Source organism: Dryobates pubescens, chromosome 11 (assembly GCF_014839835.1).
Source record: "Dryobates pubescens isolate bDryPub1 chromosome 11, bDryPub1.pri, whole genome shotgun sequence".
Lineage (NCBI taxonomy): Eukaryota > Metazoa > Chordata > Aves > Piciformes > Picidae > Dryobates > Dryobates pubescens.
The window spans coordinates 12,362,171-12,387,535 of NC_071622.1; the positions used below are offsets into that span (position 1 = coordinate 12,362,171).

The 25,365-nt window shown below is 46.4% G+C and overlaps 1 protein-coding gene across 2 annotated transcripts in view; it reads left to right on the forward strand.

The window, feature by feature from the left end:
- Positions 1 to 10,779: 10,779 nt before the first annotated feature.
- The window catches only part of COP1 (COP1 E3 ubiquitin ligase), a 165,704-nt gene continuing 151,118 nt past the window's right edge, over positions 10,780 to 25,365 (forward strand). The window contains exons 1-5 of one of the 2 annotated variants that reach the window (XM_009904077.2): positions 10,780 to 11,276; positions 18,741 to 18,800; positions 20,160 to 20,257; positions 21,566 to 21,642; positions 24,160 to 24,279. In XM_009904077.2, coding sequence (XP_009902379.2) covers positions 10,909 to 11,276; positions 18,741 to 18,800; positions 20,160 to 20,257; positions 21,566 to 21,642; positions 24,160 to 24,279 — 723 coding nt within the window. In that variant the 5' untranslated portion in view covers positions 10,780 to 10,908. The remainder of the gene's footprint in view (positions 11,277 to 18,740; positions 18,801 to 20,159; positions 20,258 to 21,565; positions 21,643 to 24,159; positions 24,280 to 25,365) is intronic. The other variant, XM_054165727.1, reaches the window with a different exon arrangement.

Consider the following 25,365-nt stretch of genomic DNA (forward strand, 5'->3'; position numbering starts at 1 on the left):
ACCAAGGGATCCTATATACACACATCATGCATCTCCAAGGTTAAAGATATTGGCTCAGTCCCCCTGCATGCAGAAAGGGCTTTTACACTAGGAGGGCAGGTGGGAAAACAACCCCAGTTTGATGTGATACCCAATGGGAGGATGCTCTGTTCACAAGCCCCCTTTTGTAAGGGGACCCCCTGTAGTACAAAGGGCTCTCTGTCCTCAGGGGAGACCCACGGCTCTAAAAACAAAGAGAGACACCGGGAAAGCGTCTGGTTCATTATTCCCCTCTGAAAAGCTCTCCAGCCTCAGGCTTTTTAAAGGAAGACTGGCCAACGAGGGGGGTGTGGATTAAGCCTGAGATTCATCGGCAAAGAGGGGAGCTGGCAAGATGTAAATCCTCACCAAATGCCCTGGGAAGCACAGAGGGTCTTGGGTTGGCAGCAAAGGACCACATGCCAGCACATGGAGCTCCTGGAAGAGGCCAGAACTGCAGCAGTATAAAGCAGTTTTCTTTGCTCCTGCAGGATGCATCTGAAGCAGTTGGGAGGCACCAATCCCAAAGAAGTCATCTTAATGCCACTTGTTTTGCTGGCACTGTGCAGCCATACTCACTGGTGGCTCTGGAGAGCAGCAAGATGCTGAGCAGAAAAACAAGCACCAGCCAGCACAGCTTTTCCAAGTGTTGCTTAAAGTCTACTCTCAGCCATAAAGACAGTTTATGCTGAAGAAGGCACCAGGGGATGTTATATTTGGGACACTAAAGCACAAACCTGCTGCTGTCTGGGAATCTTTTTTTGTACTGAACTGACCTGACATGGAGCTCAAAGCATCATTCTGTGATCGGCAGGACAAGAGACATGATTCTGACCCTCTACTCTCCTCTCGTGAGACCCCACCTGAAATACTGTGTCCAGTTCTGGGGGCCCCAACACCAGTCATAGAACTGTTGGAGCAGGTCCAGAGGAGGGTCATGAAGATGACTAAAGGGCTGGAGCCCCTCCCCTCTGAAGAGAGGCTGAGAGAGTCAGGTCTGTTCAGCCTGGAGAAGTCTTCAAGCCCCCCTGAAGGGGGCTGCAGGAAAGCCAGAAAGGGACTTTTTACAAGGTCATGTAGTGATAGGATGAGATTTAGGCTCGAGGAGGGCAAATTTAGACTGGAATAAGGAAGGAATAAGGCAAATTTAGACTGGAATAAGGAAGAAATTCCTTACAGTGGGGGTGATGAGACACTGGAACAGGCTGTCCAGGGAGGCTGGGCATGCTCCCTCCCTGTACATGTTCAAGGCCAGGTTGGACAAGGCCTTGAGCAACCTGTTCTAGTGGAAGGTGTCCCTGGCCAAGGCAGGGGGGTTGGAACTAGATGATCTTTAAGGCCCCTTCCAGCCTAGACCATTCTATAAATCTATGCCTTGCAGCTGACGACAGCATCCTTGCTCCTCACTACAAGGTGCGATTTGCTCTTGGGGGAAGCAGGGAACAGAGCCCTTACTGGTAGCAGGCAGAGATGGGAAGCTGAATCTGTCCCCTGCGAGAGGGAAGGTAAACGGCCGCCCTCTCCTTTGTCATTACCTGTCACTACCTTGTCAGCCCTGGCAAAGAAGGACCTGGGAAGCGGCAGACTGCAATAACTGGGTACGGAGCCTTGGCCGAGCTTGCCCTCTGATGGTAAGAGCTGGTAGTGAGAAGAAGCAGACCTCTCCCAAACCCATCCTCTCCCCTGGGGCAGCAGAGGCTGCCTCATCCCCAGCTGAGCCCCCTGATGTTAATAAAACATTGCAGAGTACTGCAAGAGACAGCCTCATTTCCCGGGATGAAGGCTGTCCTAGGGAGGGCAGTTTCTCCAGGACACCCCTTTGGACATGACAGTCCAAGCTGTGCCTTGCCTCAAGCAGGGCTGGGGGGACATCACCTGGCAGAGAACAAGCAAAGCACTGCAGGGATGCTGCAGCATCTCGAAGGAAGCAGCAAGACCACAGAAAGCCTTTTAGAACCCTAGTTTAGAAAAGAAGCCGGGAATAGGAGAAAAACCAAGCAGCTTTTGCCAGCCTTCCACCAGCTCACCCAAATCACATAGCTGACTTTTTTGCAGACCTACTATCTATCCAGCTTAGCAAAGAGAAAACAGGTAGGGAAAGCAGCCAGGGCAAAGTCACATCTGTAGCATCAGTAAGGAGCAGGAACAGGGCTGTCTATGGAGAACAAGCCAGAGGCCAAGGATAGCCCCAAGCACAGCAGGGCACTCACCAGCAAGAGTGCAGCCCCATGGGACCTGAACACAGCAGGCAGAGCTGGGTGCTGGGAACAGGGTCCAGCACTCCCAAACACAGTAAAGGACACAGGTCCTAGGTCCCTCCAGGAACAGCAGACAAAGCAGGACTGGAGGCCATCTACCTACACAACAGGCATCAGGTCACATAGAACTAGGGATAGCTAGCATTGCACCACATCCCAAACATGGGGAGAAGCCCAGGCCTAGCCTTACATACAGCTCCTGGGACAATGGCCAGAGGATGCTTAGTTGGAGGTAATTAAGCCTTTTTGTTGCCTCTAGGATCCTGGCAGCTGGTATGATGCTGCACGTAGGGCCAGAGCTTAACACTGCTCTCTACCTTCCCTTTTCCTGCCTCTGTCTGCTACTGAAGGTAAGACCCTAGGGCTCACCTGTGCAGTGACAGGGCTGTGAGTTCCTTGCTCTTCACAAGAATATGCTTCCAAAGCAAGCACTAAGCAAGGACCTTGCTCCCCTCCATATTCATGTGCCTGAGTTTGGATGGTTTTGGGGTACTTGTGAGGCCAGGTAGACCAGGTAAGGAATGGCTGAGCCTCATCACTGCACTGTGAGAGAGCCAGCAAGCTTCAGCAGTGCTGCAGTATCCTGACATGGACCCGGGGTTGCACAAACAGGGGTGGGCCAAACCTATGTGATAGAGGAGCCATTTCTAGCTCTGCTTATGCTGAGCAGAGGGTTTAGTTAATATTTTCCACTCATGGAATACAAGGTCAGAGACGTTCAGAGCAAAAGGGAGTCTTCACTCTGCCCCTGGGCACATGCATTATGGTGTGGTGTTTAATAGCAAGATGGTATCTTTTGACTTTCCTCTGTAAAGGGAATTTCATCATTCTGAGCAGCGAGTCAGGTCTTTCTGCTTGTGTAGGTCAGAAACGAAGCCAGGCTCCTCTGTAGCTTTGCCCCAGTGCATACACGTTGAAATGGCAGCTGCCTGGACATTTCTCTTTGGGTCACTGGAAAGCTTGGAGACAGTATTTCAGTATTAAAGAAGAATCACCAGATTATTTTAACCTCACTTTAGTTCAATCGAGTCAAACACTTCCTCACAAGACCCGAACAATATAGCTTGCAGTGGAAAGATGACACTTATCCCAGTTTCCCTCTCTTTTTTTTTGGCTTTAAAAGAGCAGAGCATTTTAAATGAAGCAGTAAATGTCAATATTTTATTCTGCTGATCCTTCATTTCCAAGAATGGGTAAACCATTTTTGCTCAAAAATCTCCACACCAACTTGGACTCAGCCTGAGGCTGATGCAAAGAATTCCATCTGTGAGTAGCAAAGGTGAGGTTATAAAGCATTAGGGAAAAAACCTTTTTCTTTCTTCTTTCTTTAAATAACTCTATATAATCTTAACTCTAATAGATGTCACTAAGCATCTCCCCTCCTAGCACTACCTGCTCCAACACTATTAAACTAGAAATTAAAATAAAACCCCAAACCCACCTTGGTCTCCCTCAGTCCCTGCTGTACTCAGATGCCAAGCAGCCTGAGCTACCCTTAATTGTATATTTTAATAACCAAATATCCCTACACAGTCACATTTCAGTTGATGGCCAGACATGCCATCATGTGGCTCGATGGCTGGGCCCAAAGAGTTATAGTGAATGGGGTTAACTCTAGCTGGTGACTGCTCACATGTGGTGCTCCCCAGGGGTCAGTACTGGGGCCAGTTCTCTTTAATGTCTTTTTCAGTGATGTGAATGAGGGGATTAAATGCACCCTCAGTACATTTGCAGATGACACCAAATTAGGCAGGAGTGTTGATCTGCTGGAGGATAGAAGGGAGCTCCAGAGGGATCCATGGTTTAGTCATGAGGTCTGTGGTGACGGGTTGGACTTGACGATCTTTGAGGTCTCTTCCAACCTTGGTGATTCTGTGATTCTGTGATCTGGACAGGCTCAATCAGTGGGTCAACACCAGTGGGATAAGGTTTAACAAGGCCAAGTGCCAGGTCCTGCACTTGAGTCACAACAACCACATGAATGCTGCAAACTTGGAGGACAGTGCCTGGAAAGATACCCGGTAGCAAAAGAACTGGGAGTGTTGGGTAACAGCCAGTTGCATTTGAACCAGCAGTGTGCCCAGGTGGCCAGGAAGGGCAACAGCATCCTGGCCTGTATCAGAAATAGCATGGCCAGCAGGACCAGGGCAGTGATTGTTCCCCTATACTTAACACTGGTGAGGTCATGACTGTGCTCAGTTTTGGGCTCCTCGCTACAAGAATCACAGAATCAATAAGGTTGGAAAAGACCTCAGAGACCATCAAGTCCAACCTGTCACCCAACACCTCATGGCTACTACACCATGGCTTCAAGTGCCATGTCCAATCCCTTTCTGAACACCTCCAGGGACGGTGACTCCACCACCTCCCTGGGCAGCCCATTCCAAAGGCCAGCATCTCTTTCTGTGAAGAAAAGAAGACATTGAGGAACTGGAGTAGGTCCAGAGGAGGACAATGAAGGTGGTGAAGAGTCCAGAGCACAAGTCCCACCAGGAGCAGCTGAGAGAACTAGAGTTGTTTAGCCTGGGAGCCTCAGGGGAGACCTTCTGGCTCTACAACTCCCTGAAAGGAGATTATAGCAAGGTGGTTGTTTGTCTCTTCTCCCAAGGAACAAATGATAGGATAAGAGGAAATGGCCTCAGGTTACACCAGAAGAGACTTAGGTTGGGCATTAGGGAAAATTTCTTCATAGGAAGGATTGTCAAGCCCCAGAACAAGCTGCCCAGGACAGTGGTAGAGTCCCCATCCCTGGAGGGATTGAAAAGCCCTGTAGACTTGGTGCTCTGTGATGATTTAGTGGTGACCTGGCAGTGCTGAGTGAATGGTTGGACTCAATGATCTTAAACATCTTTTCCAACCTAAATGATTCTATTCTATGTACCTGAGTTGCTACAGGAGAAATTAGTTCCTATCCCTCTGTCAAAACACAGCCATTAAGTGCATCATGCCCCTTCCTCGGAGGCTCTCCCCTGTGTAAGCACCAAGTGGGTTCTGCTGCCCTGCAGAGGATGCATCTGTGGAAGGCAGGGAGTGATGAGCTCTCTTCCCCTGTCTGACCATGCCCTCCAGATCCTCATGTCTTTGTGTCTGACCTCAGGAATTGAAATTCATAGAGCCATGTCCAGGTTTCTCCCAGTAAAGAGAGGAGGGAGAGTACCTGATGGGTAGAGACTGCACCTCCTGGATAGCTTTGCTGCAGGTTAGCTTTAGGAGAAGTTGCTGACAGCCTAATTTTCAGATTTATGGAGCATTAAGAGTTCCCATTGACTCTGTAGCAGGTGATGAATCTGTCTACGCTTCATTTTTCTCAGCTATAAAATGGGAGAAATGGCATTTCTGTCACTGGCTAGCTGGGAGGTTAAGGCAATGATTATTAATAAAGCTCTCTAATGACCTTTGGAGCAGCAAATCCCAAGCCAAGGTGGCAGTTCCTAGCAGGAGTTTCTGCGTTCCTGAACAGACTAACAGACCCAGTGGAAATTAGGTGTTAGCAATGGGCTCAGAAACAGAAGCAGAAGTAATTTTCCTAATCAGTCACCAGCAGTCATGAGAAGAGCCCAGGAGGTGACTGTCACTTCCCCCAAACATCTGGCCCATGCTCATTCTGCATGGAAGAAGTCTGAGTCTCCTTGCACAGTGATCCATGCAGAGCCTCCTTAATGGGTCCTGTGCCTCTGATACCACTGGGCATCACAGCTGCCACTACCTATTGCACAGGCAAATGGAGCTGCAGTCACAGAAGTCACAAACTCAGGGCTTGTAAGTGGGATTTATGTACCCAGAAGAGCAGAACATATTTTGGTAATAAGGTTCATCCATCTATAGGCAGTACTTGTCGGCTCCTTCCTTTAATGTCAGGTTTAGGGTATCATTCCTTCTCACACAGGATCAGAACTGGTACTGCACTGCTCAGAACACAGTGAGCAACCAGCTTTGGAGACTGGAAAATGCAGAAAATACAGGATCAGAGCAGATTCCTACAGCCAGTCATCCAAAATGTATGTCTGTCAGAAATACCAGCTTTGTGCCCAGCAAAAGGACAATGGGCACAAACTGGAACTCAGGAAGTCCATCTGAATAGGAGGAAAAAATTCTTTCCTGTACTGGTGCTGGAGTCCTGGAGCAGGCTGCCCAGAGGAGTTGTGGAGTCTCCTTCTCTGGAGAGATTCCAGACCTGCCTGGATATCAAGATTATGAGCAACCTGCTCAGAGTGACCTTGCTTTAGTATGGGGGTTGGACTGGATGGTCTCCAGAGGTCATTCCCAACCACTACCATTCTGTGATTCTAAGTTTCAGGCCATTCAGGAATGGGTTGTTCTTACTGTCTGGGCAGGAGGTGCTTGCCTTGCTGTGTTCCCCACGCCTTTGAAGGAAGACAGACATACCTCCTTTCAGAGGAATACAAAGGGATACCCAGGTTAAGTGAGGAAACATAAGCAACTCTTTGGGGGCAGGTTAGAATGTGAACAGGACCCTAGAAAGAGCTATGTGAGAGTCCAGTTGTCCCACATCAGGACTCTCTGTGCCCTTGGGTCATAAGTTCTGCTTCTATGTGGGTTCCCAGCCCCGAGGTGCTGCAAGCATCTGGCATGCTGCAGGACAGAGCAGAGAGAGAAAAACCTCTTCCAGCTGCTCTATCATGTTTCGCTCTTGTACTCCTGCCATGGAGTCTAACAACAGTGCTGTCGATTCTTGGACTGCAACAAATTAATACCTAGAGCTCATTTCTTGCTAACAAGGACTGGAAGGGAACTGACACACTACTGCTCCAGCTACAGTGAACTTTAAAACCAGGAGACTTTATCCATGTCCTTTATCCTGGTAGAATGCACAGGCATCTCCAGGAAGTAGCATAATCTTCCTTTAGACTGCATACATCAATCTTGGAACTGGTAAGGAGAGGTAACTTAAGGAATGAAATGTCTCCACGAGCCAGAGGCTGTTCAGTTACGTATCAGGGCAGTGAAGAGAAAGGTCTTCACTTGAGGATCTTCAAGAATTCATTATGATATTCTAAATCTGAAGTATTAGGGAACAGGTTCTTTGGTGCTGAAGGTGCTGGGTGTCATGCTCACTGCCAGACCTGTGGGTGGAAGTGTTGTGAAGTCCAGTAGGCATATGTTTGATCTTTAACAGCTTTGGCAGGGTCACGTTTCCTCCTTGGTGGGCAGGCACTAATGGAACCAAAGAATAGCAGACTTTTCAAGGACCAGCCAGTATTTTAGTATGCAAGAAGCATCTTGGCCCAGGTGGCCAAGAAGGCCAACAGCATCCTGGCCTGTATCAGCAACAGCATAGCCAGCAGGACCAGGGCAGTGATTGTCCCCCCGCAATCAGCACTGGTGAGGCCACACCTCCAATACTGTGTTCAGTTTTGGGTCCCTCAGTAGAACACTGAGGTACTGGAGTGTGTCTAAAGAATGTCAGTGAAGCTGTTGAAGGGTCTAGAGTACAAATCTTGTGGGGAGCAGCTGAAGGAACTTGGATTGTTCAGCCTGAAGAAAAGGAGGCTGAGGGGAGTCCTTCTGAGGGGAGCCTTTTCTGAAGAAAAGGAAGTTAGAGTGAGGTGAGAGTCGGTCTCTTCTCCCAAGGAATAAGTGATAAGTTTAGAGGAAACATCCTCAACTTCCACCAGGGGAGTTTTACCTTGGACATTTGAACAATGTCCTTTCCAAAAGGGCTGTCAAGCCCTGGAACAGGCTGTCCAGGGAAGTGGTGGAGTCCCCTGAAGGTGTTTAAAAGCCCTCTATATGTGGTGATGAGGGAAATGGTTTAGTGGTGACTTGGTAGTGCTGGGTTAATGGTTGGACTCCATGACCTTAAAGACCTTTTTCAACCTAAATGATTCTATGTAGATGTGCTATTGCCTGTACTACTGCTTACTGCTTATTGCCTGTACTTACTGCTTCACTTGGAGATCTAAACGTTCATTGCAGAAACTCATCCATAAAGCTTTTGATCCCTCTGGAAGACAGGGAAATGGGGCTTTCCTTTCTCTCAGAAGTAGGAAATACAATGCACACAGACACCAACAGTGTTTAGGTATCTTTTTTAGGTATTCAGACTCTTTTTAGCCCCCACTGAAAACAGGGGGGATTGGTATGTTTCAGTATCTTTATGGAGTTAGTCCTGAGACCACTCAGAAGGCTATTTATAGGAAGCAGGAGAATACAGGAACTAAAAAAAACCCACCAAGCCACAATCAAAAGGCCAAAATGAACCCCAAAAACTTTTTAATAAGAGCAACAAAGTGTTAAATAATGGGAGTAATGGGAGTGACTATAATGGTGGATGTCAGCTTGTAAAGGTGAGACTGCTGACCTGGATCTCAAAGAGGCTGCCTCTGAATTTCCTGGCCATCCAGGAAACCCATCCAGGTTTCCACAATAACATTCCTCAGTGAGACCCTGGGGTCTTGTTGACTGTCTTGAGTTTTTTAATCAACATTGGGGTTAAATACATAGAGGCAAACACCCAAGGGTATTTCAGCAGAGTTGAGAGGGGACGTCAAGAAGAGGTCACCACAGCTCTCCACCTACAACAGCATCTCCAGAGTAGATGAAGAGGTGTGTCACTCTGTAGTCCCTTTGGGACATTTGTGATCCTTAGTCCCTCTCACCCTGCTGCATGCCAGAGGTCTCCTGACTAACACTGCCTACCTGAAGCCACCTTTTTTTATCTCTCAGACCAGTTTTACCAGCTCTCATACTGGTTTTACAGCCCAGCGAAAACTCACTCTGCTGTCAGTACTGGGAGGAGTGCTGCAGAGCTGAGCTCTTTGGGCGTTTTCCCATACCTGAGTTTAGGATTACCATCCTCAGGGAATGCCCTGGTGTTTCACCAGCTGCCTCTTTAACCCTAGACAGGTAAAGCTGACTGCAGACAATACAGTTAGTTACAGTATGTTTCTATAGGTTGTTGGAAGAGAAATGAAAGGGAACACCCGGTAGCTCTGCACCATTTCTGGCAAACCTGAAAAGTTGGCAAGTGCTGCTTTGTGAACCCATCCTTTTGGCTTGTGAAAGTCTGGGTCTGGAGGCAACATTTCCCTTAACATCCAAAACATCTTTGGGGTATAATACATTAACAATTTATTCATTAAGTTGCACAGTTGCCCTTGCGTCTGTAAACCCATAGGCCGATGTAGGCAAACAAGAGCATCCCATGGACTTCCTTAGAGGGTTTCCTACTTACCCAGGCATAGAAGAGAGTTGGCTCAAGCCCAGCAATGCTGTTAACACATTACTGGATGCCTTTCTGTAGAGCTGCACAATGTTTGATAGTCAAGGTAAAGCTCAGCAGGCACAGAGCTGCTCTTCTGGGATATACATAAAATCATCCAGTATTTTGTGTTGAAAGGGACCTCTAAAGCCCATCTAGTCCAAGTCCCTGCAGTAAGCAGGGACATCTTCAACCAGATCAGGTTGCTCATGGCCCTATTCAACCCGAGTTGGAATGTAGATGGGTCATTTACCACCTCTCTGGGCAACCTGGGCCAGTGTTTCACCAGCCTCAGTGTAAACTATTTCTTCCTTGTGTGAATCTACCCTCTTTTTGTTTAAAACATCAGAGGCAGTAAACTGCAAGAGAGAGCATCCTGGGAGGCACAGACCAAGTCCTGTTCCTTCATGGAACGCCTTTGTGCCACTGAGGGATGGGGTGCCCAAGGACAGTCCCTGAGGAGCCCACAGCCTTCCTTCCCCCTCAGTGCTGCCATACATGAAGGCGGTGTCATGCCAGGTGGAAATTACAGAATCATTTCAATCTGAAAAGACCTTTAAGATCATCATGTCAAACCATTATCTAACTCTACAAGCATAACCCTCAGCACCTCCTCTCTGCATACTTTAAACACCTCCAGGGATGGGGTTCAACCACCTCCCTGGGCAGCCTGCTCCAGCGTTTCTGTGAAGTTTATTCTCCTTGCTTACAGCAAGACCTGAGTTTGTCCTATTTGGCCACTACCGGCTCCTCCAGAGCGGGCAGGGAAAGGGGGAGAGGGCAGGGAACAGGGAAGGTAGGCAGGAGAATAAGGTAGAAAGCAGAGAGAGAAGATAGGGAAGAAAAGAGGGCAGGGAGGGAAGAAGGGGAGGGAGAGCAGGGAGGGTGGGCAGGGAAGGTAGGGAGGTAGGGCAGGAGGGCAGAGATCAGGCAGGGAGAGAAGGTTCCTGACCCACAGCCCCCTCCCAGTCACATGGGTCCTAACCCGCTGCCCAGCCTCCCGCCTGGGCTCCGCAGCACCTCGAGGTGCCCGGCCTGAGATGCCTTGGAGCAGCGCCTGCATATACCGAACAGCTCAACGCCCCAGGCACCGCACAGAAGCCACGCCAGGCCAGGCCAGGCCGGGGTCCCAGCGCCGCCCCGCCCCGGGGGAAGCCCTGCCCCGGGCCGGGCCGGGCGGCGCATGCGCGGCGGGCTGTGCGCCTGTCAATAAAGCTTGAACGAGCGCCGGGCCGGGACGCGCGGGCGGGCGTGTTTTGTGTGTGATTTTTTTTCTCCCCTCTTTTTTTTTTCCCTTCCTTCCCCTTTTCTTTTCTTCGAACGAACTTTATTGTTCCTGCGCGCCGCGCGCGCGGGGATGCGCTGAGGCCGCTGGAGCCTCGGCCCCGCTCCGCCCGGCCCGGCCTCGGCATGTCGGGCAGCCGCCCGCCGCCGCCGCACCCCACCGCGCTGCCTGCTGCCACCCCGGCCTCCTCCTCTTCTTCCTCTTCCTCCTCCTCCTCCTCCTCTTCTTCGGCGGCCATGGCGCCGGGCTCGTCCTCATCGGGCGGCGCGGCGGCGCGGCCTGTGCTGGTGGCGGCCGCCGTGTCGGGCTCGGGAGCGGGGCTGGCCCGGCTGGCGGCGGCGGCGCGGCCCGGTAGCGGCGGCGGCGGCTCCTCCGCGGGGGGCGGCGGTAGCGGAGCGGGCGGCGGCGGCAGCAGCAGAAAGAGGCCGCTGCTCACCCCGCTCTGCAACGGGCTCATCAACTCCTACGAGGATAAGAGCAACGACTTCGTTTGGTGAGTGCGATATATCGCGATAGCGGCACCGGGCTAAGGGAGCGCCGCCATGCCGGCGGAAAGCTTCGGGTGATGTAAAAGACCGGCGGGAGGTCGGAGCGGCCGGCAGCGGTACCTCGGCGGCTGTCCGAGAAGGGAGGAAGCGTTGGCATGGCTCGTTGCCCCCGAGGGATCATGGCTTTGGGGCTCCCCCCACTTTTGATGCTCTTCGGTTGCTTTTTTTGGCCCTGTATGGCAGCACTGCTTAAACCCTCTCTGTTTTAAAGCAAGATCGAGTTATTCCCAGCAGGTTCCGCCTTGGAGAGGCTTCGGAGCAGCGCAGTTTAGGGGACAGGGCCCACAACCCGAGGTGTTTCCTCGTAACGTGTTGACATTGCAAGCAGATGGCCTGTTGTCCTGGGCAGTGTGGCCTCAGTGAGGGCTGGGAGGGACTCTGGTCTCCAGCATGTGAAGTGGCCCTTCCAGAGCCCTTGCACCACCCTGCTCTGACCTCTGGAAGAGGAGCCAGTGGTGGATTTTGTTCCCCTGCGGATGGGAATCCGAGGAATCTCATGGTGATGGATAGATGCAACAAAACTGGTGTGGGTTTGAGTTGTAGAATCATAGAACGATGGGAGTTGGAAGGGACCTCTGGAGATATAAATTCATAGAATGGTGTGGGCTGGAAGGGACCTTAAAGATCATCCAGTTCCAACCCCCTTGCTATGGGCAGGGACACCTTCCACTGGAGCAGGTTGCTCCAGGCCTTATCCAGCCTGGCCTTGAACACCTCCAGGGAAAGGACATCCACCACTTCCCGGGGCAACCTGTTCCAGTGTCTCACCACCCTCACTGTCAGAATTTCTTTCTAATATCCAGTTTAAATCTTCCCTCCTCCAGCTTGAACCCATTCCCTCTCATCCTATCCCAACAAGCCCTGGTAAAAGGTCCCTTTCTGGCTTTCTTGAGTCCCCTTCAGATACTGCAAAGCTGCTGTGTGGTCTCCCAGGAGCTGCCTTTTCTCCAGACTGAACAGCCCCAACTCTCACAGCCTGTCTTCATGGGGGAGGTTCTCCAGCCCTCTGATCATCTTTGTGGCTCTCCTCTGGATCTGCTCCAGCAGTTTGGTGTCCTTCTTGTGCTGGGAGCACCGGAACTGGACATAGTGCTCCAGGTTTGGGGGGGGTCTCATGAAAGCAGAGGGGTGGATCCCTTATCCTGCTATTCACACTTCTGATGCAGTCCAGGACTTGGTTGCCTTCTGGGCTGCAAGTGACCATTGCCAACTCACATTGAGTTTTTCGTCATCTGACACCCCCAAGAACAGCTCTCAGGCTGTTCCTTGCCAAGTCTAACCCCCCCTGCCAAAGCAGGATCACTTAGGGCAGGTCACACAGGAATGGATTCAGATGGGTCTTGAAAGCGTCTAGAGAAGACTCCACAATACTCCACTTGTGGTTTCACTAGGGCAGAGTAAAGTTGGCTGTTTTGGAACAGCAACCAGATGAGTGGGAGCTTTCACTGATGATTGGATAAAGATTTTTCTCTAAGCAGCTCAGATGCTGTCCTAACTTTTGGCCAAGGCTGCAGCCTGTAGCTGGAAATACCCTTTCAGCAGAAGTGGTAGACCAAGGCCCTCTGCAATGAGTGGTTTGGGAATTGCACGTAATTTGCAGTTCTAAAGAAAGCTCATTGTGAACAGGTTTCAAACCTCTTACCATAAGGAGTAGGTTTGATTTCTATAGCTGGTTGGATGCACTAAAATGTGAGAACAGAAAGTAGAGGTAAGTGTTTGCACCTGAGAGACAAACAGTGAGGAGATACTAGAAAGAGCCTGAGCTGTTGGAAAGAAATAGTAAAAAGAGGAAGAGAAATGGGGCACAGCTTCCAAGATTACTTTGACAGCTCTGCTTTATGGGTGAGGGTTGGGTGTTTGGCATCTCCAGAGGACAGACATTATCTCAAAACCCTGTAGACTTAATTTTACAGCTTTGTAAATGGTCTAGTAGAGTAGATAGGAAATACCCTAGCTGCTGAGGTGTGAGAACTTGAAGCTACTCCAAAAGTTATTGGCAGAACAAACCAGTAACTGTATCTTGCTAGTACTAAATAATAATGAAATTGGTGCTTGTTACTGTAAGTAGTTGCTTGCTCAGTAGCAGAATTGAGATGAGGGCACAGCTGATGTCCTGCTTTGCCTGAAAGCCATAGGCCACATTAGGTGGGTTTGAGGGCATTTGATGTGGGAGATGGCTATGTTGCTGTTTGTCATGAATGATGACTTGGTTGTGAGTGCCTGTGCCCCTCTCTTCCCTCTGTAGTTGTTCTCTGGCGGTACTGGTCTGCAACCATTGCTTCCCATCTCTTTCTAGTCAGCTGTCATTTCCCATTTTGGTGCCTGTTGTAGAAATAAGTGTTTGAAGGGAAATTACACCCATAACACATTTATAAGCTAGCTGAAGTGTTTTAAGATGGTTCAAGAAGCTGAATTCCTTATTCTTGTTTTTTAATGCAGGTAAGTATCGGACGTGCTGCAAGGAAAACATGTAATTAGCTGTTTGCTGCTGTGTGCTGCTGGCTGAGAAAGTGAGAGGGTAAAAAAAAAATCAGCTGAGTAGCAATTGGAGCAGGATGTCTTTTCTTGTCCCCTTTTTCTTGGTATTGACAAGAGCTCCATTAGACATATAGAAGTGCAGAGCAGAAGCTTTAAGAGCAGGCAGTGATTCTAGTTAACTTACCAGGGTGCTTCACTACTATGTATTTCTGTGGGCTGTAGGGGCAACTCTGGAGTTTTGAGTGACACCCAAGAAGACAAGGGGATGTGTATGCATGTGTGTGCAGGTTTAAGTAATTGATTTGAGCAAGCTTTAGGTATCTCAGTGTGAAAAACAACTCTTCCACAGGCTATTTTTTTTTAATGTAAGGGCACTTCCAAGGTGCTGACAGCTGCAGGGAACTTTTGATAATTTCTCTTCAAATGGGTTACAAACTCCTCTTAGCTGCAGGTGTAAACTCAGTGATAGCTTCTGCTTGTACCAGGCTGGAGGTGGGAAAGAGTAAAGAAGTTTGGGTGACTTTAGAACATCAAGGTGCAAGTGGAATTCCGGTAGACAGTGCTAATGTGTGCAGCCTCCCTGCCTGTCTTCTGGAAGTGCCCTCTCAGCAGTGTGAGGCCTAGGCTTTAATGTAAATGTTGGCATATGTTGCTAGGCTGGGTTGTGAAATGTTTAGCAAGTGTATGCTCAGGAGTTTCCAAGTGCAGTTTGTGCTATGTATCAGCTTCTGCCTGGAAATGTCAGGAAGGCAAATCAGCCTGACTTACTGGATACCTTTATTAGAAAAGGGGAGAATTCTTAGTGCAGCATGTAGGCTTTAAAGGTAGAGTTTGTGCTGTTCCTGTAGCCAGGCCTCTTTCCACTTGCCTGAGGAGGATCTGAAAGGGAGTCCTTTAATCAGAGGACTTTCTTGTGTCCAGCAGTGTAATTGCATGTGGTTTCCCCAGGCCTTATGTTAGCTCTCCCAATTAGTGGTTGACTAAATCACTTTAAAACCAGTTACTATCTGCTTTGCCCCTGGGATGGAGGTGATCTTACTGGAGGCTGTGTCTTCAGTGGCTCCTTCATGCCAGTGCCTATTTCTGAGCTCTGGCATCAATAAGAACACATGAAAGAGTGGATGTTGAACACTGACAGAAGTACACCCAACTATCTTGGGTGTGGGAAGGGGTGTGTGCCATGTTATATAGGTGGACTTGCAGGTTCGTGAGTGTTTAAAACCAGTTCTTTCCTCAGGTGGTTACCTGTTAATGCCAGGCATGGGCTGAGTTCAGTTGTTGGCATGTTTGTGATCTGGAAGGAATATTGCAGGTTGACCCTAGAGATCACAAACTGAAAACACAGTGAGTTGTTTGCATATGATGTACAACAATGGCTTTATAATGTTTATAATCTGGACCTTTGACTAGGTCATAATGGCAGTGATCTTTATCCTGGCCATCTTCTGTGTGAAGGACAGAGCTTGCAGCAAGTCCTGCTCTCTGCTTAGACCCTAGAGGAGGGAGAAACTGTCTTGGGTTTTGTTTGCAGCAAAACAGAAGGAAATTTGAAATACTTGAATTGTAGTGTGTCAGTTTCATCCAGGTGTGTGGGTAGCAGCAGGGTGACAGTGGCACTCGTGAAAACAGCTGGCAGAACTTAAAGGAATGAGCTTAGTTAAAATTACTTAGATGATGTTTGAGACCTACTCTCTAGACAAAACCATGGCAAGTCTTTGCAGTGCTGGCTAAAAAGCTGCTGCTACTGAGTGTAAAGATGTCTGGTAAAGATTAGTGACACTTCTGGTTTGCTGAAGCAATTTCCATCCTTTTTACCTGGCTCTGCTGCTTAACACAGAACAAGTATTCTCTCATATAGAGGAGCCTTCATTTCACCATACCTGTGCTACTCAGTTTCAGCTGTAGTATGTATCAAGCCCCCATCACTCCACTACTTTCTTAACCTTCTTCCCTCTGTGTTAGATTAACTCAAAACAACTGGTGCATAGCAGCTTTTGAGTGTTATGGTCAGCTGGGCCTGAGTGAGTATTAAAAGACATCAATCTTGGTTCCAGTTGTAAATCAGTGAGCTTTTTGGGGGGAAACAGTCCTTAATGGAAACTTCAGGCTCTGTTAACAATGACCCTGGCACTGAGTGGCTAGATCTGCTGCCTCTGATTGCTTTTTCTCAGCTATTTTGGCACTGTCACTTCTCCAGCCAAACTGGTAGGAAGAATAAGTTTGGGAACAGTGGTCTTGGGTGTCTGTCATATTTGGAGGTAATTTTCCTCTTTTGGCTCCAATTTGTGGTGTTCTGTTGCAGACAGAGGAGCATGACAGCCTTGTTGATTGCTGCACTTTTGGAGGCAGGGCATTAGGAGCGTGCTGGAAAGGAAGCATCTGGTCCTGTGGGGGAATAGCAGGTTTCAGCACAACAGAGAGGGGGGCTGTTTTACAGCATGACTAAAAGAAAGTGAAGAAGGAAGGCAAAGTAGTTAAACTCTTCATTGCCAGTAGGGAGAAACCAGCTGAAGACACTTGTAAACCACAACTCTTTGATTTCCTCTTTTAAATGCCAGCTAATAGAGTACAGAAGATGCCTAATTCTCCTCTTATTAATCCACTTTTGTTGGCTGAGTTTGGTCATAATTTGTTCTGGCTAAGCAGTAACTTGAAACTAAGTAACTGGGAAACCATGACTTGAACTCCTGAAGTTGGTGCTGCCGAAGACAGCTGATGTGCAGAAAAGGGTCTGTCAGAATGGATGAGGACAAGTATGTTAATTCGTTTTGGAGGCTTCATCTGAGGTGGCTCAGTAGGTTCAGAGTTTGCTCATTCTGGTTTGAATCATCTGCCTTTGTTGTGTTTATACAGGTGATTTGGTGGAATATTTGACAACATGGTTTCTATGTTAGGTTGGACAGAACTTTCAGGGCCTCCATGGTTTACAGTTGGGTGATTCAGAGGGGAACTGCATTTGGCACAGGCCACAACTTCCCCCTTGTGGGCTTAAAGAATAAGTATTTAAGAGATGTTTTCTCCCTCCTATAGAGTACATAATGGGTAACAAAAATCCTCTACAGTAAATGGTGGAAGGAGAGAGATAACAAGGGGAAGAATTGAGGTGCTTCCCTCCCCTGCTCAGCCAAACATTCCTTATTGCAATCTGATCTGGGTTTTTGATCTTGGATTCAAAAATATTTATGCTTTTCAAAAGCTAACAGTTTATTAACAGCTCATTTTGTGGAACTGCCTTGTGTGCAGAAGGTGGGAGGAGGCTGTTTCTGAAGAAAACAAATGCTGGTGAAAACCTCTCTGAAGTGAGATTGGTGTGGATTTGTGGGAGTGAGAGGAGAGGGTTTTGAGGTCTGCAGGGGCTTACAAGTGAGGTGAAGCTTGTGGCACAGCTGATACACGTGTTATGTGCAGAATGGTGATGTTGCTGTCCGCAGCGTCTCACTGGATAGCCAGCCAAGGCCTGAGGAGGAGTTTGTATGTGACAGAATATCTTAGCAGCTATCAGGGATAGCAGCCAGAGGAGTCACAGGAAGCTAAATGCAGCTCTCCTCTGCTTTCATTTGTGTTTCATTTTCCTTTCAAACACATCCTAGCCACTTGATGCTGAGACTGGTTTCTTCCACTATCCATCTCATTCAATTCCTGTCTCTTGTCTTGATCAGGTTTCTGTGGAGCACTTCTTGCTTGCATGTCCTTCTCTTTAGTTCTCTGCTTGGCCCTTTGATGTAGAGAATCAGTGTTAGGGATTGGAAGTGACCTTGAAAGATCATCCCAGTCCAACCCCCATGCCAGAGCAGCATGACCTAGTGTAGGTCACACAGGAACACCTCCAGGCAGGTTTTGAAAGCTTTCAGGAAAGGAGACTCTGCAGGCTCTCTGACCAGGCTGTTCCAGTGCTCCGTCATCCTAACAGAGAAAGTTTTTCCTTGTGTTCACAGGGAACCTCCTATGTTCCAGCTTGCACCTATTGCCCCTTGTCCTGTCATTGGATATCACTGAGCAGAGCCTGGCTTAATCCTCCTGACACTTGCCTTTTGCATCTTCATGAACCTGAGTGAGGTCACCCCTCAGTCTCGTCCAGGCTAAAGAGACCCGGCTTACTCAGCCTTTCCTTGTAAGGGAGATGTTCCGTTCCCTTCAGCTTTGTGGCTCTGCACTGGACTCTTTCAAGCAGTTTCCCTGTCCTCCCAGGAAGCTGGCTGCAGTTTTCTCAACTATTAGTTGCTGACCAAAGTAAAGCTCTTGTTTTCTTTTGTATTTCTCTTTTCCATGTGAACAACCCCATATTCTGCCTTTCTCCTCCTCTCCTTTGCCATTGTAACACTGTACTTGACTGTTGATTCCCTCTTCGTTGTGCTGTACCTTCATGGTGTTCTTCAGCACTGCTCTGCAAGCAACACCCCCATGTTGGCACCTTCTCTTGCCTATTAGTTCTTGTGACATCATTACTATTTCTGTTCTGCACAGCCTGATCATTATTTTAAATTATAGGTATCTATTGGCTGGAAAAAAAGGAAGGATGAACTAATTTTGGTGTTTGTTATAAATACCTTCTGGCTATTTGAGACCTAGCACAGATGGTTAGGAGGTTCACCTGCAGCCTTGGTTGTTGAAGGTACTTGAGCTTGACTTGGGTGGCTTGAAACTGGAAGGCTTCAAGAGGGAACACCTACCTGGTTTGTAATTGTAACAAATTGAGTTCAAAGAACTTGTTGATTGCCCTTTTGATCTCTGTACTGCCTCGTTGCTGCTGTACTTGTGTCTTCTGTCACTTGACAAATAGAAGATATTACCTAAGCCTGGTTAGGTGGCTGGTTTTAATGCTTTCCTTCTTTTTATACCATAAAAAGACATTTGATCTTGGAGGTCTTTTCCAATCTTATTGATTCTATGATATTTCTGATTATTTGTTGTTGCTTTTGTTTTGTTTTCAGCCCTATCTGTTTTGATATGATTGAAGAAGCCTACATGACTAAATGTGGACACAGCTTCTGGTAAGATATTATTTTTTTTCCTGCTTGTATTGCACATGTCTGTCTCTAACAGCATGTGTGGACTGATGTTGCTGTGAATCCCTTTTCTGAGTTTTTAGCAATTCTCTCCCTCCTGTCCCTGCCTTGAAGAACGGCGTCGAAATAAAATGGTCGTAAACTGGTTGCATCCACTGCCTGGAGCTGGAACAGTTTGTCAACTTATTGATCCCACCCTGGCAGTGAGTGTTGGTGCTGGGAGGTCTTCCTTGCCTTTGTGCAAGACTGTACAGTTCTAGATGGCTTGAACATTGTTGGCATTTCTCTTAGACTTTTTAGGAGAGGTTATGGTTCAGGCTTGCACTGAATTGGCCCAAGGGCAACTTGTTTTTCAGTGTGTCATCTCTGGCTGTCATGAGGAGCAAATGTTTCATGAAGTACAAGGACCATCCAAGGATAGGTGTGAAGCTATCTGCTCCTCTTCCTCTCACCTAGGGATTGGAATAAATGTTGAACCATGATGGTTTCATATCCTATGTATATTATACATCCCGTGTTTATTATACTCTTACAGTGTCAGCCTGAAATAAATTGCCTCCCTTTCACAATAAATATTTTTGGTAGCATAATGCACTTCCTCAAGCAGCACATTCTGTTAACTTTTAGAAACGTTTTGGCTTGAAACAGGTAAGATAACAGCTGACTTTGTCCTCTGTGGTAACGCTTCGTCCCTGTGATCTGTAGTTCTTTAAAAAGTCCAAGATGAGAAGCATTACATTATCTTTAATTAGAACAATGTAGTTGTCACATGATGGCTCTGCCAGGAGTTGACATTGAAGTTCTTAGTGAGATGCTTAAGCCCGATGCTAAAGAGCATATTGTAGTTACTGTGTTCCTCGCACAGCTCAACAGAGAGCACTTCTGAAGGCTCTGGTGGTGAGAACAACAGCTGGGGGGTGGGAGAAATGTGAGGAGTTCATAAAGGGGTTTCCTCTGCTCAAGTACCCGAAATGCATAATAGCTTTTAATGTCTCTTGCTGGCTAATCCAGAAGAGTTGCTTCTTTATTAGCTCTAGCTGTGGAGAGAGGCATGAATGTGAGACAGAAGTGTGGGTGAAGTATCCACATTTCCACATTCCTCAGGGAAATAAGAGTGAAATACTTAAATAGCTTTTGCAGTCCTTGCCAAGAAAGTTTTTTGTCTTACTGCTGTAGCACATTCTGGAACGTTTGGACTTCACTGTAGGATATTGGCAGTGCAGCAATTAGCTGGCAACAGAGCCCACCTTATCTAGGGTTGATAGTATTTACCTTTTGCTGATGTCTTGTTCCTTCATCTTTGCTCACTTGTTTTGTTTCTTGTGCTTTTGTGTCTTTAAATAGCTACAAATGTATTCACCAGAGCTTGGAGGACAACAACAGGTGTCCCAAATGCAACTACGTTGTGGACAACATAGATCATCTTTATCCCAACTTCTTAGGTGAGCTCTGGGCTTGTTTACTTGAAAAGTATCTTAGCTGTTCAGGAAGGTGAGTACTTAAAAATGCATCCTGTAAGTAACCAGCTTCTGGATATTAAAAATAGAATCCACACAACAGCCTGTTGATCAGCTGTGGTTTCCACTAAAAAAAAAGTGGTTAATAGTATAAATGACTGCTCCACTGCCTCCAGCAGTTCTGTATGCTGAGTTAGTGGTGAGACTGACTTGCTGCTTTTCTGAGCATGAAAACAGCAGACCAAAGATGATTTTTTTTGGATGGCTAGAGATTTGAATCTATTTATTTACTTTAGTTTTCTTATGCTGATGTCTGCCTAATAATCAAGAACATGCCTTGTTTACAGAGCGTGGATGCTGAAGGGAGGGAGGCTCAATTACATATTGTACTGTTTTGGCTGCTGTGGTGAGGTCCATGTGAGGTGCTTTATGTGTAAATTTGACACAGAAAACAATCACACATAACTATACACAGTCCTAATTGAGTGCTGCTTAAACAGAGGAGGGAATTGTTCCTAACTGGAAATGCAGTTCAAAACAAAGGAAGCACATTGCAGTGTCAAATATCAATGAAATGAAATCTTCATGTCATGTGCTGGGATATCAACTTAATAGTAAATAGATTGAAAGCCACAGTAGCAAAGGAATGCCTCAGAAACAGGCATCCTGATTTAGACCCAGCTGTGCTGTGCTGCAGATGAAGCTGAGGCTGGTTTTGGAGGTTGTTTTGGGTCCAAGAATATTGTCCGCACGCCTGCATTCAGGGGTTTGAGGTTTGTATTGGAGAGGGAGGAACTTGGATATGTGGATGCAAAAGGTTGATGTAACCTTTCTTTCACCATTCACTAATCACTAAGGGCATTTTCAAAAGATATTCTTGCAAATTTTGTTTCACAACAATTTAAAGGAAGAAGTTGCTCTGCTCAGCCGTGCTTGTTTTCAGCCTCTAGTAGATGAACTAATGTTTTATCTCCCTCGCGCTCTTTTGCAATAGACTTCTGCTTCTGAGTTGGGAAACTTTGCCAAAGAATCATGAGGTGCTTAGAAAAAGGAATTAAAGCCATTTGGGGAACATGTAGGCTTTGTATTTGGTGATTTTTAAGATAATTTTAATATACTTTACCAAAAAAAAATAAATCCAGTAATAAATTGGTGGGAGGGGGGAAAAAGTGGAGACATCAGTTTTAATAAGCTTTCTATGGAATTAATGGCTAAAGTAACAATATTGAGGTAGAATCATACTTGTTTTGTGACCTTTACATCCGTCTCTTCTTTGACATCTTTGTCTTTTAGTCAATGAGCTTATTCTTAAACAGAAGCAAAGATCTGAGGAGAAAAGACTCAAATTGGACCATTCAGTGAGTAGCACCGTATGTTCCAACTTTATTACTTTATATTTATTTAATGGTTTTGTACAGCAATTGTGTCATTATGTGGCTTAATTCTGAAGAAATGATACTGCTGTGCTGATGCTCTCACTTGATGAGGCAATAGCAGCATCGGTGGCACTAGATCCCTTCAACCTTGTTAACAGCTCTGGTTCTTCCTGCCGGCATTCTGTGTGTAGAGAAGCTGTGTTATCATAGCTAAGTGTCATATGATGTATTGAATATAACCTGGGAAACTACCCGTGGAAGCACACTTGTTTAAAGGTAATAATTTTCATTCAGTGTTGGAAATTACAGCTGCAGTGAGAGCAGTGGATGATTAGAAGTGCCACGGGCTTGTCTAGTCACGTGTGAGAAGCTGTGCTCTACAGCGAAATTGCAGGAAGGCTAATACCAACCACAAGAGGGAGAAGGATGTTTGAGTACTGGTATTCCAACTCTAGTCCCCGGTGAAACTGCCTGGATATCCTTAAGTGCTAGCTCCATGTCAAAGAATCAGAGCATGATCTGTGTCCTTGGATCATGAAAAAACTGTTCAGCAGCTGTGGGTGCTCTTGGGTGTTAAGATCAGAAAGAATATAGGATATTAAGCGGGAAGCTTGCATGTGTCTTGCTATGTCTGACTTCTGTAACTTTGCAACCTTATTTCATCTGTGGAGCCTCTCTTTTTGTCAGTTAAAAAAAAACAACCCACTAGTGAAGTGTTACTAATTTGGGGGCTGTGTTAACAGAAATGTTTTCAGCAGCTTTAGCAAGGAGCATACTTCAAGAGTTCATTGGCTGGCTTACAGTAAGTTTTTATATACAGTATTAAATACCCATTCAGTATTAAATATGCATAAACTATACTTGGTTTCAAGTGCCCATAGATGCACTTGTGCTAGGTAACAGCCAGTAAGTGGGAGTCTATCATGACTTTATGCTGAAAACAGTGATGTGTTTACCTTTTGGCAGCAAATAAAATACACTGACATCTCTAAAAAGAGAAATCTTGACGTAACAGGTCCTTAATGTGCCTGTTCTCTTGATACCAAAAGTAACACAAGAAGAGAAGTCATTCCAGATACATTGCAGCAAACACATCATTTCTTGGTCATGAATTTCTCTCATTAGCACATTGTTAAGGCATCTCAACATAGGGAAAACTTCTTTACTGTAAGGGTGACAGAGCACTGGAACAGGCTGCCCAGAGAGGTTCTGAAATCTCCTTCTCTGGAGATTTTCAGGACCCATCTGCATTCCTGTGTGACCTGGCTTAGGTGATCCTCCTGTAGCAGGGTGTTGGACTTCATGATCTTTAGAGGTCCCTTCCAACCCCTACTATTCTATGATCTTTGGGGCTTCCTGAGTAGTTCAGCAGTAGTACATTTAACTAGTGCATTAGTATGTTAATGTTTGACTTTCTTTAAAATTACATATGTTTTTTGGTTTGTTCTGGATTGAAGCTTAATTTTTGCCTGCATGGTTCCCACAGGTTCTGTTGAGAGTTGTATAAGAAGTTCTGTGTTCTTGATGTGTTATATGTATATGAAAATATAGTTTTAATCTAATCAGTCCAAATGGACTTGAGCCTCTGGGACAATGTCTGCTTTATACTGGATGGCATTTCTAGTTCTTGCAGATTTAAATATCTTGATCTAATAAAATAGTCTCTAACATAAAAGTGGCATCACTTTTATAGGGCAGGATTTTTTGAGGCAGCTTTGTGTCTTAGAAGGCCTGAAGACATTTCAGCTGCTCCTGTTGGTTCCTGAGGCTTTTTGATGTAAAGCTATATTAGCTTTAACCTATTATTCAGATTTTCCTGTGCTAAAAGATAACTTTTTTCCTTCACTTTTTACTGACAAGAAAAGCAAACAGCCTGTAGGGAAGAAAGGGCTGCATAGTAGTTTGCTGATTCTCTGAGGAGTCTTCCTTAGCTCTGACAGGCTGAATGAGAATATCACCCTGATGAGCTGCTTCTTCCCTGCTCTTGCATTTCCCATGAAAATACTCTTAAGAGGAGTTGTGTGGGTGGTGAGAGCAGGGGGAAAAAACCCAAGGTGATACTACCTTCTCTTTAAACTTAGCATGAAAGCTTTACCTGTTACTTGTTTAAAAAAAAATTAGAAGGTATTGCCACTTAACTGTATTTCAGATGTAATCCAACTAAGCTTGGGTAAGCATGGGTTGCTTTTTTCCCCCTCTCCATAAAAACATGTTTTCAGAAACTAGGGCACAAATCAGATAATTGTGGCTGCAAAATAATTTCTTCCTAGCAGCAGCAGCCATTCTCTTATAATGCACAAGGATCTTCCAAATAAGATAAGCAGTTCCACAGTAGGACAGAAGGGCTGTATCCTGTGCATGTAGGAGAGTTAGGGATTCTAATTCCTGAAAACTGATTTGAAATTTTACAAAGGGATGGAATATTGCAGTGTTGCTTTCAATATCTCTTGCTGGGTATAGCCCTGGATGGCTCAAACTTGCTGTCTGTAAGATCTCTTGTTTTCTTTCTAGAATGGCCACAGGTGGCAGATAATTCAAGATTTGCTGGGGACTGACCAAGACAATCTTGACCTGGCCAATGTCAACCTGATGCTGGAGTTGCTGGTGCAAAAGAAGAAGCAGTTGGAAGCGGTAAGAAGTTTTTGTCTTATTTTAGTGAGCACTGTTATCTAGTTAGCAGGTTTTTCTTTTCACACTTATTACTTGAAGTAAGATTCTGTTGGTGAAGTAATTGCTTGGGCCTTTCTCTTGCATTTAGGTGTTGATAAGTTTGCCTTCATGCTGACTTTTTGTAGCAAACTGACATTTCAACTAATGCCCATAACATGCTGGCAGGGTTCTCTGAACAAGGGAAATGGAAGAGTCTTAAGAGAATGTGGGTAGCAGAACAGAGGCATGTGTAGGAAGATGTTTGCTATTGGACTGTTTCACAAGTAAATATCAGATCCTTCTTGGTCATAAAGATGAGGAAGTCCAAAATAGGGTAAGGAATAAATTTGAACCTGTGGGAGATCACACCTTGAACTGGAACTGTTAGAACCTGGATGACTGCCATCCATCCCTGAGGACTTCACATATTTAATGCCTAAAGGAAAGTTGATGTGGTGGTTGAGGCTGACTTGAAGATCTATAGATAGAATCATAAAAGGGTTGGAAGGGACCTTAAAGATAATTTAGTTCCAGCCCCTCTGCCATGGACAGGGACACCTTTCACTAGACCAGATTACTCAAACCCCATTCAACACTGAAGTCTTCCAGGGTTGGAGCCTCAAACTTCTCTGTGCAACCTGTTCCTGTTGCCTCACCACCCTTGTGATGACTAATTTCTTCCTAATGTGTAATCTAAATCAAGCTGATTCCAGTTTGAGGCCATTACTCTGTCCTGTCACTCCATGTCTTTTTACTGAGTCTCTCTGCAGCTCTCCTGTAGCCCCCTTTAAAGTACTGGAATGCATCAAGAAGGTCTCCTTGGAGCCTTCCATTCTCCTGGCTGAACAACCCCAACTCCTTCAGCCTGTCTTCATAGGAGAGGCACTTCAGCCCTCCAATCATCTCTGTGGCTTCCTCTGGAGCCACTCTTGTCCTTCATGTTTCAAGAGCTGCACACAGTACTCCAGGTGGGGTCTCATGAGAGTAGAGTAGAGGGAGAAACAATACAATGTAAACCAAGCTGTTTCTATAATTTAGCTGTCTTACAGTTTGGGATGGTTCTCGTAT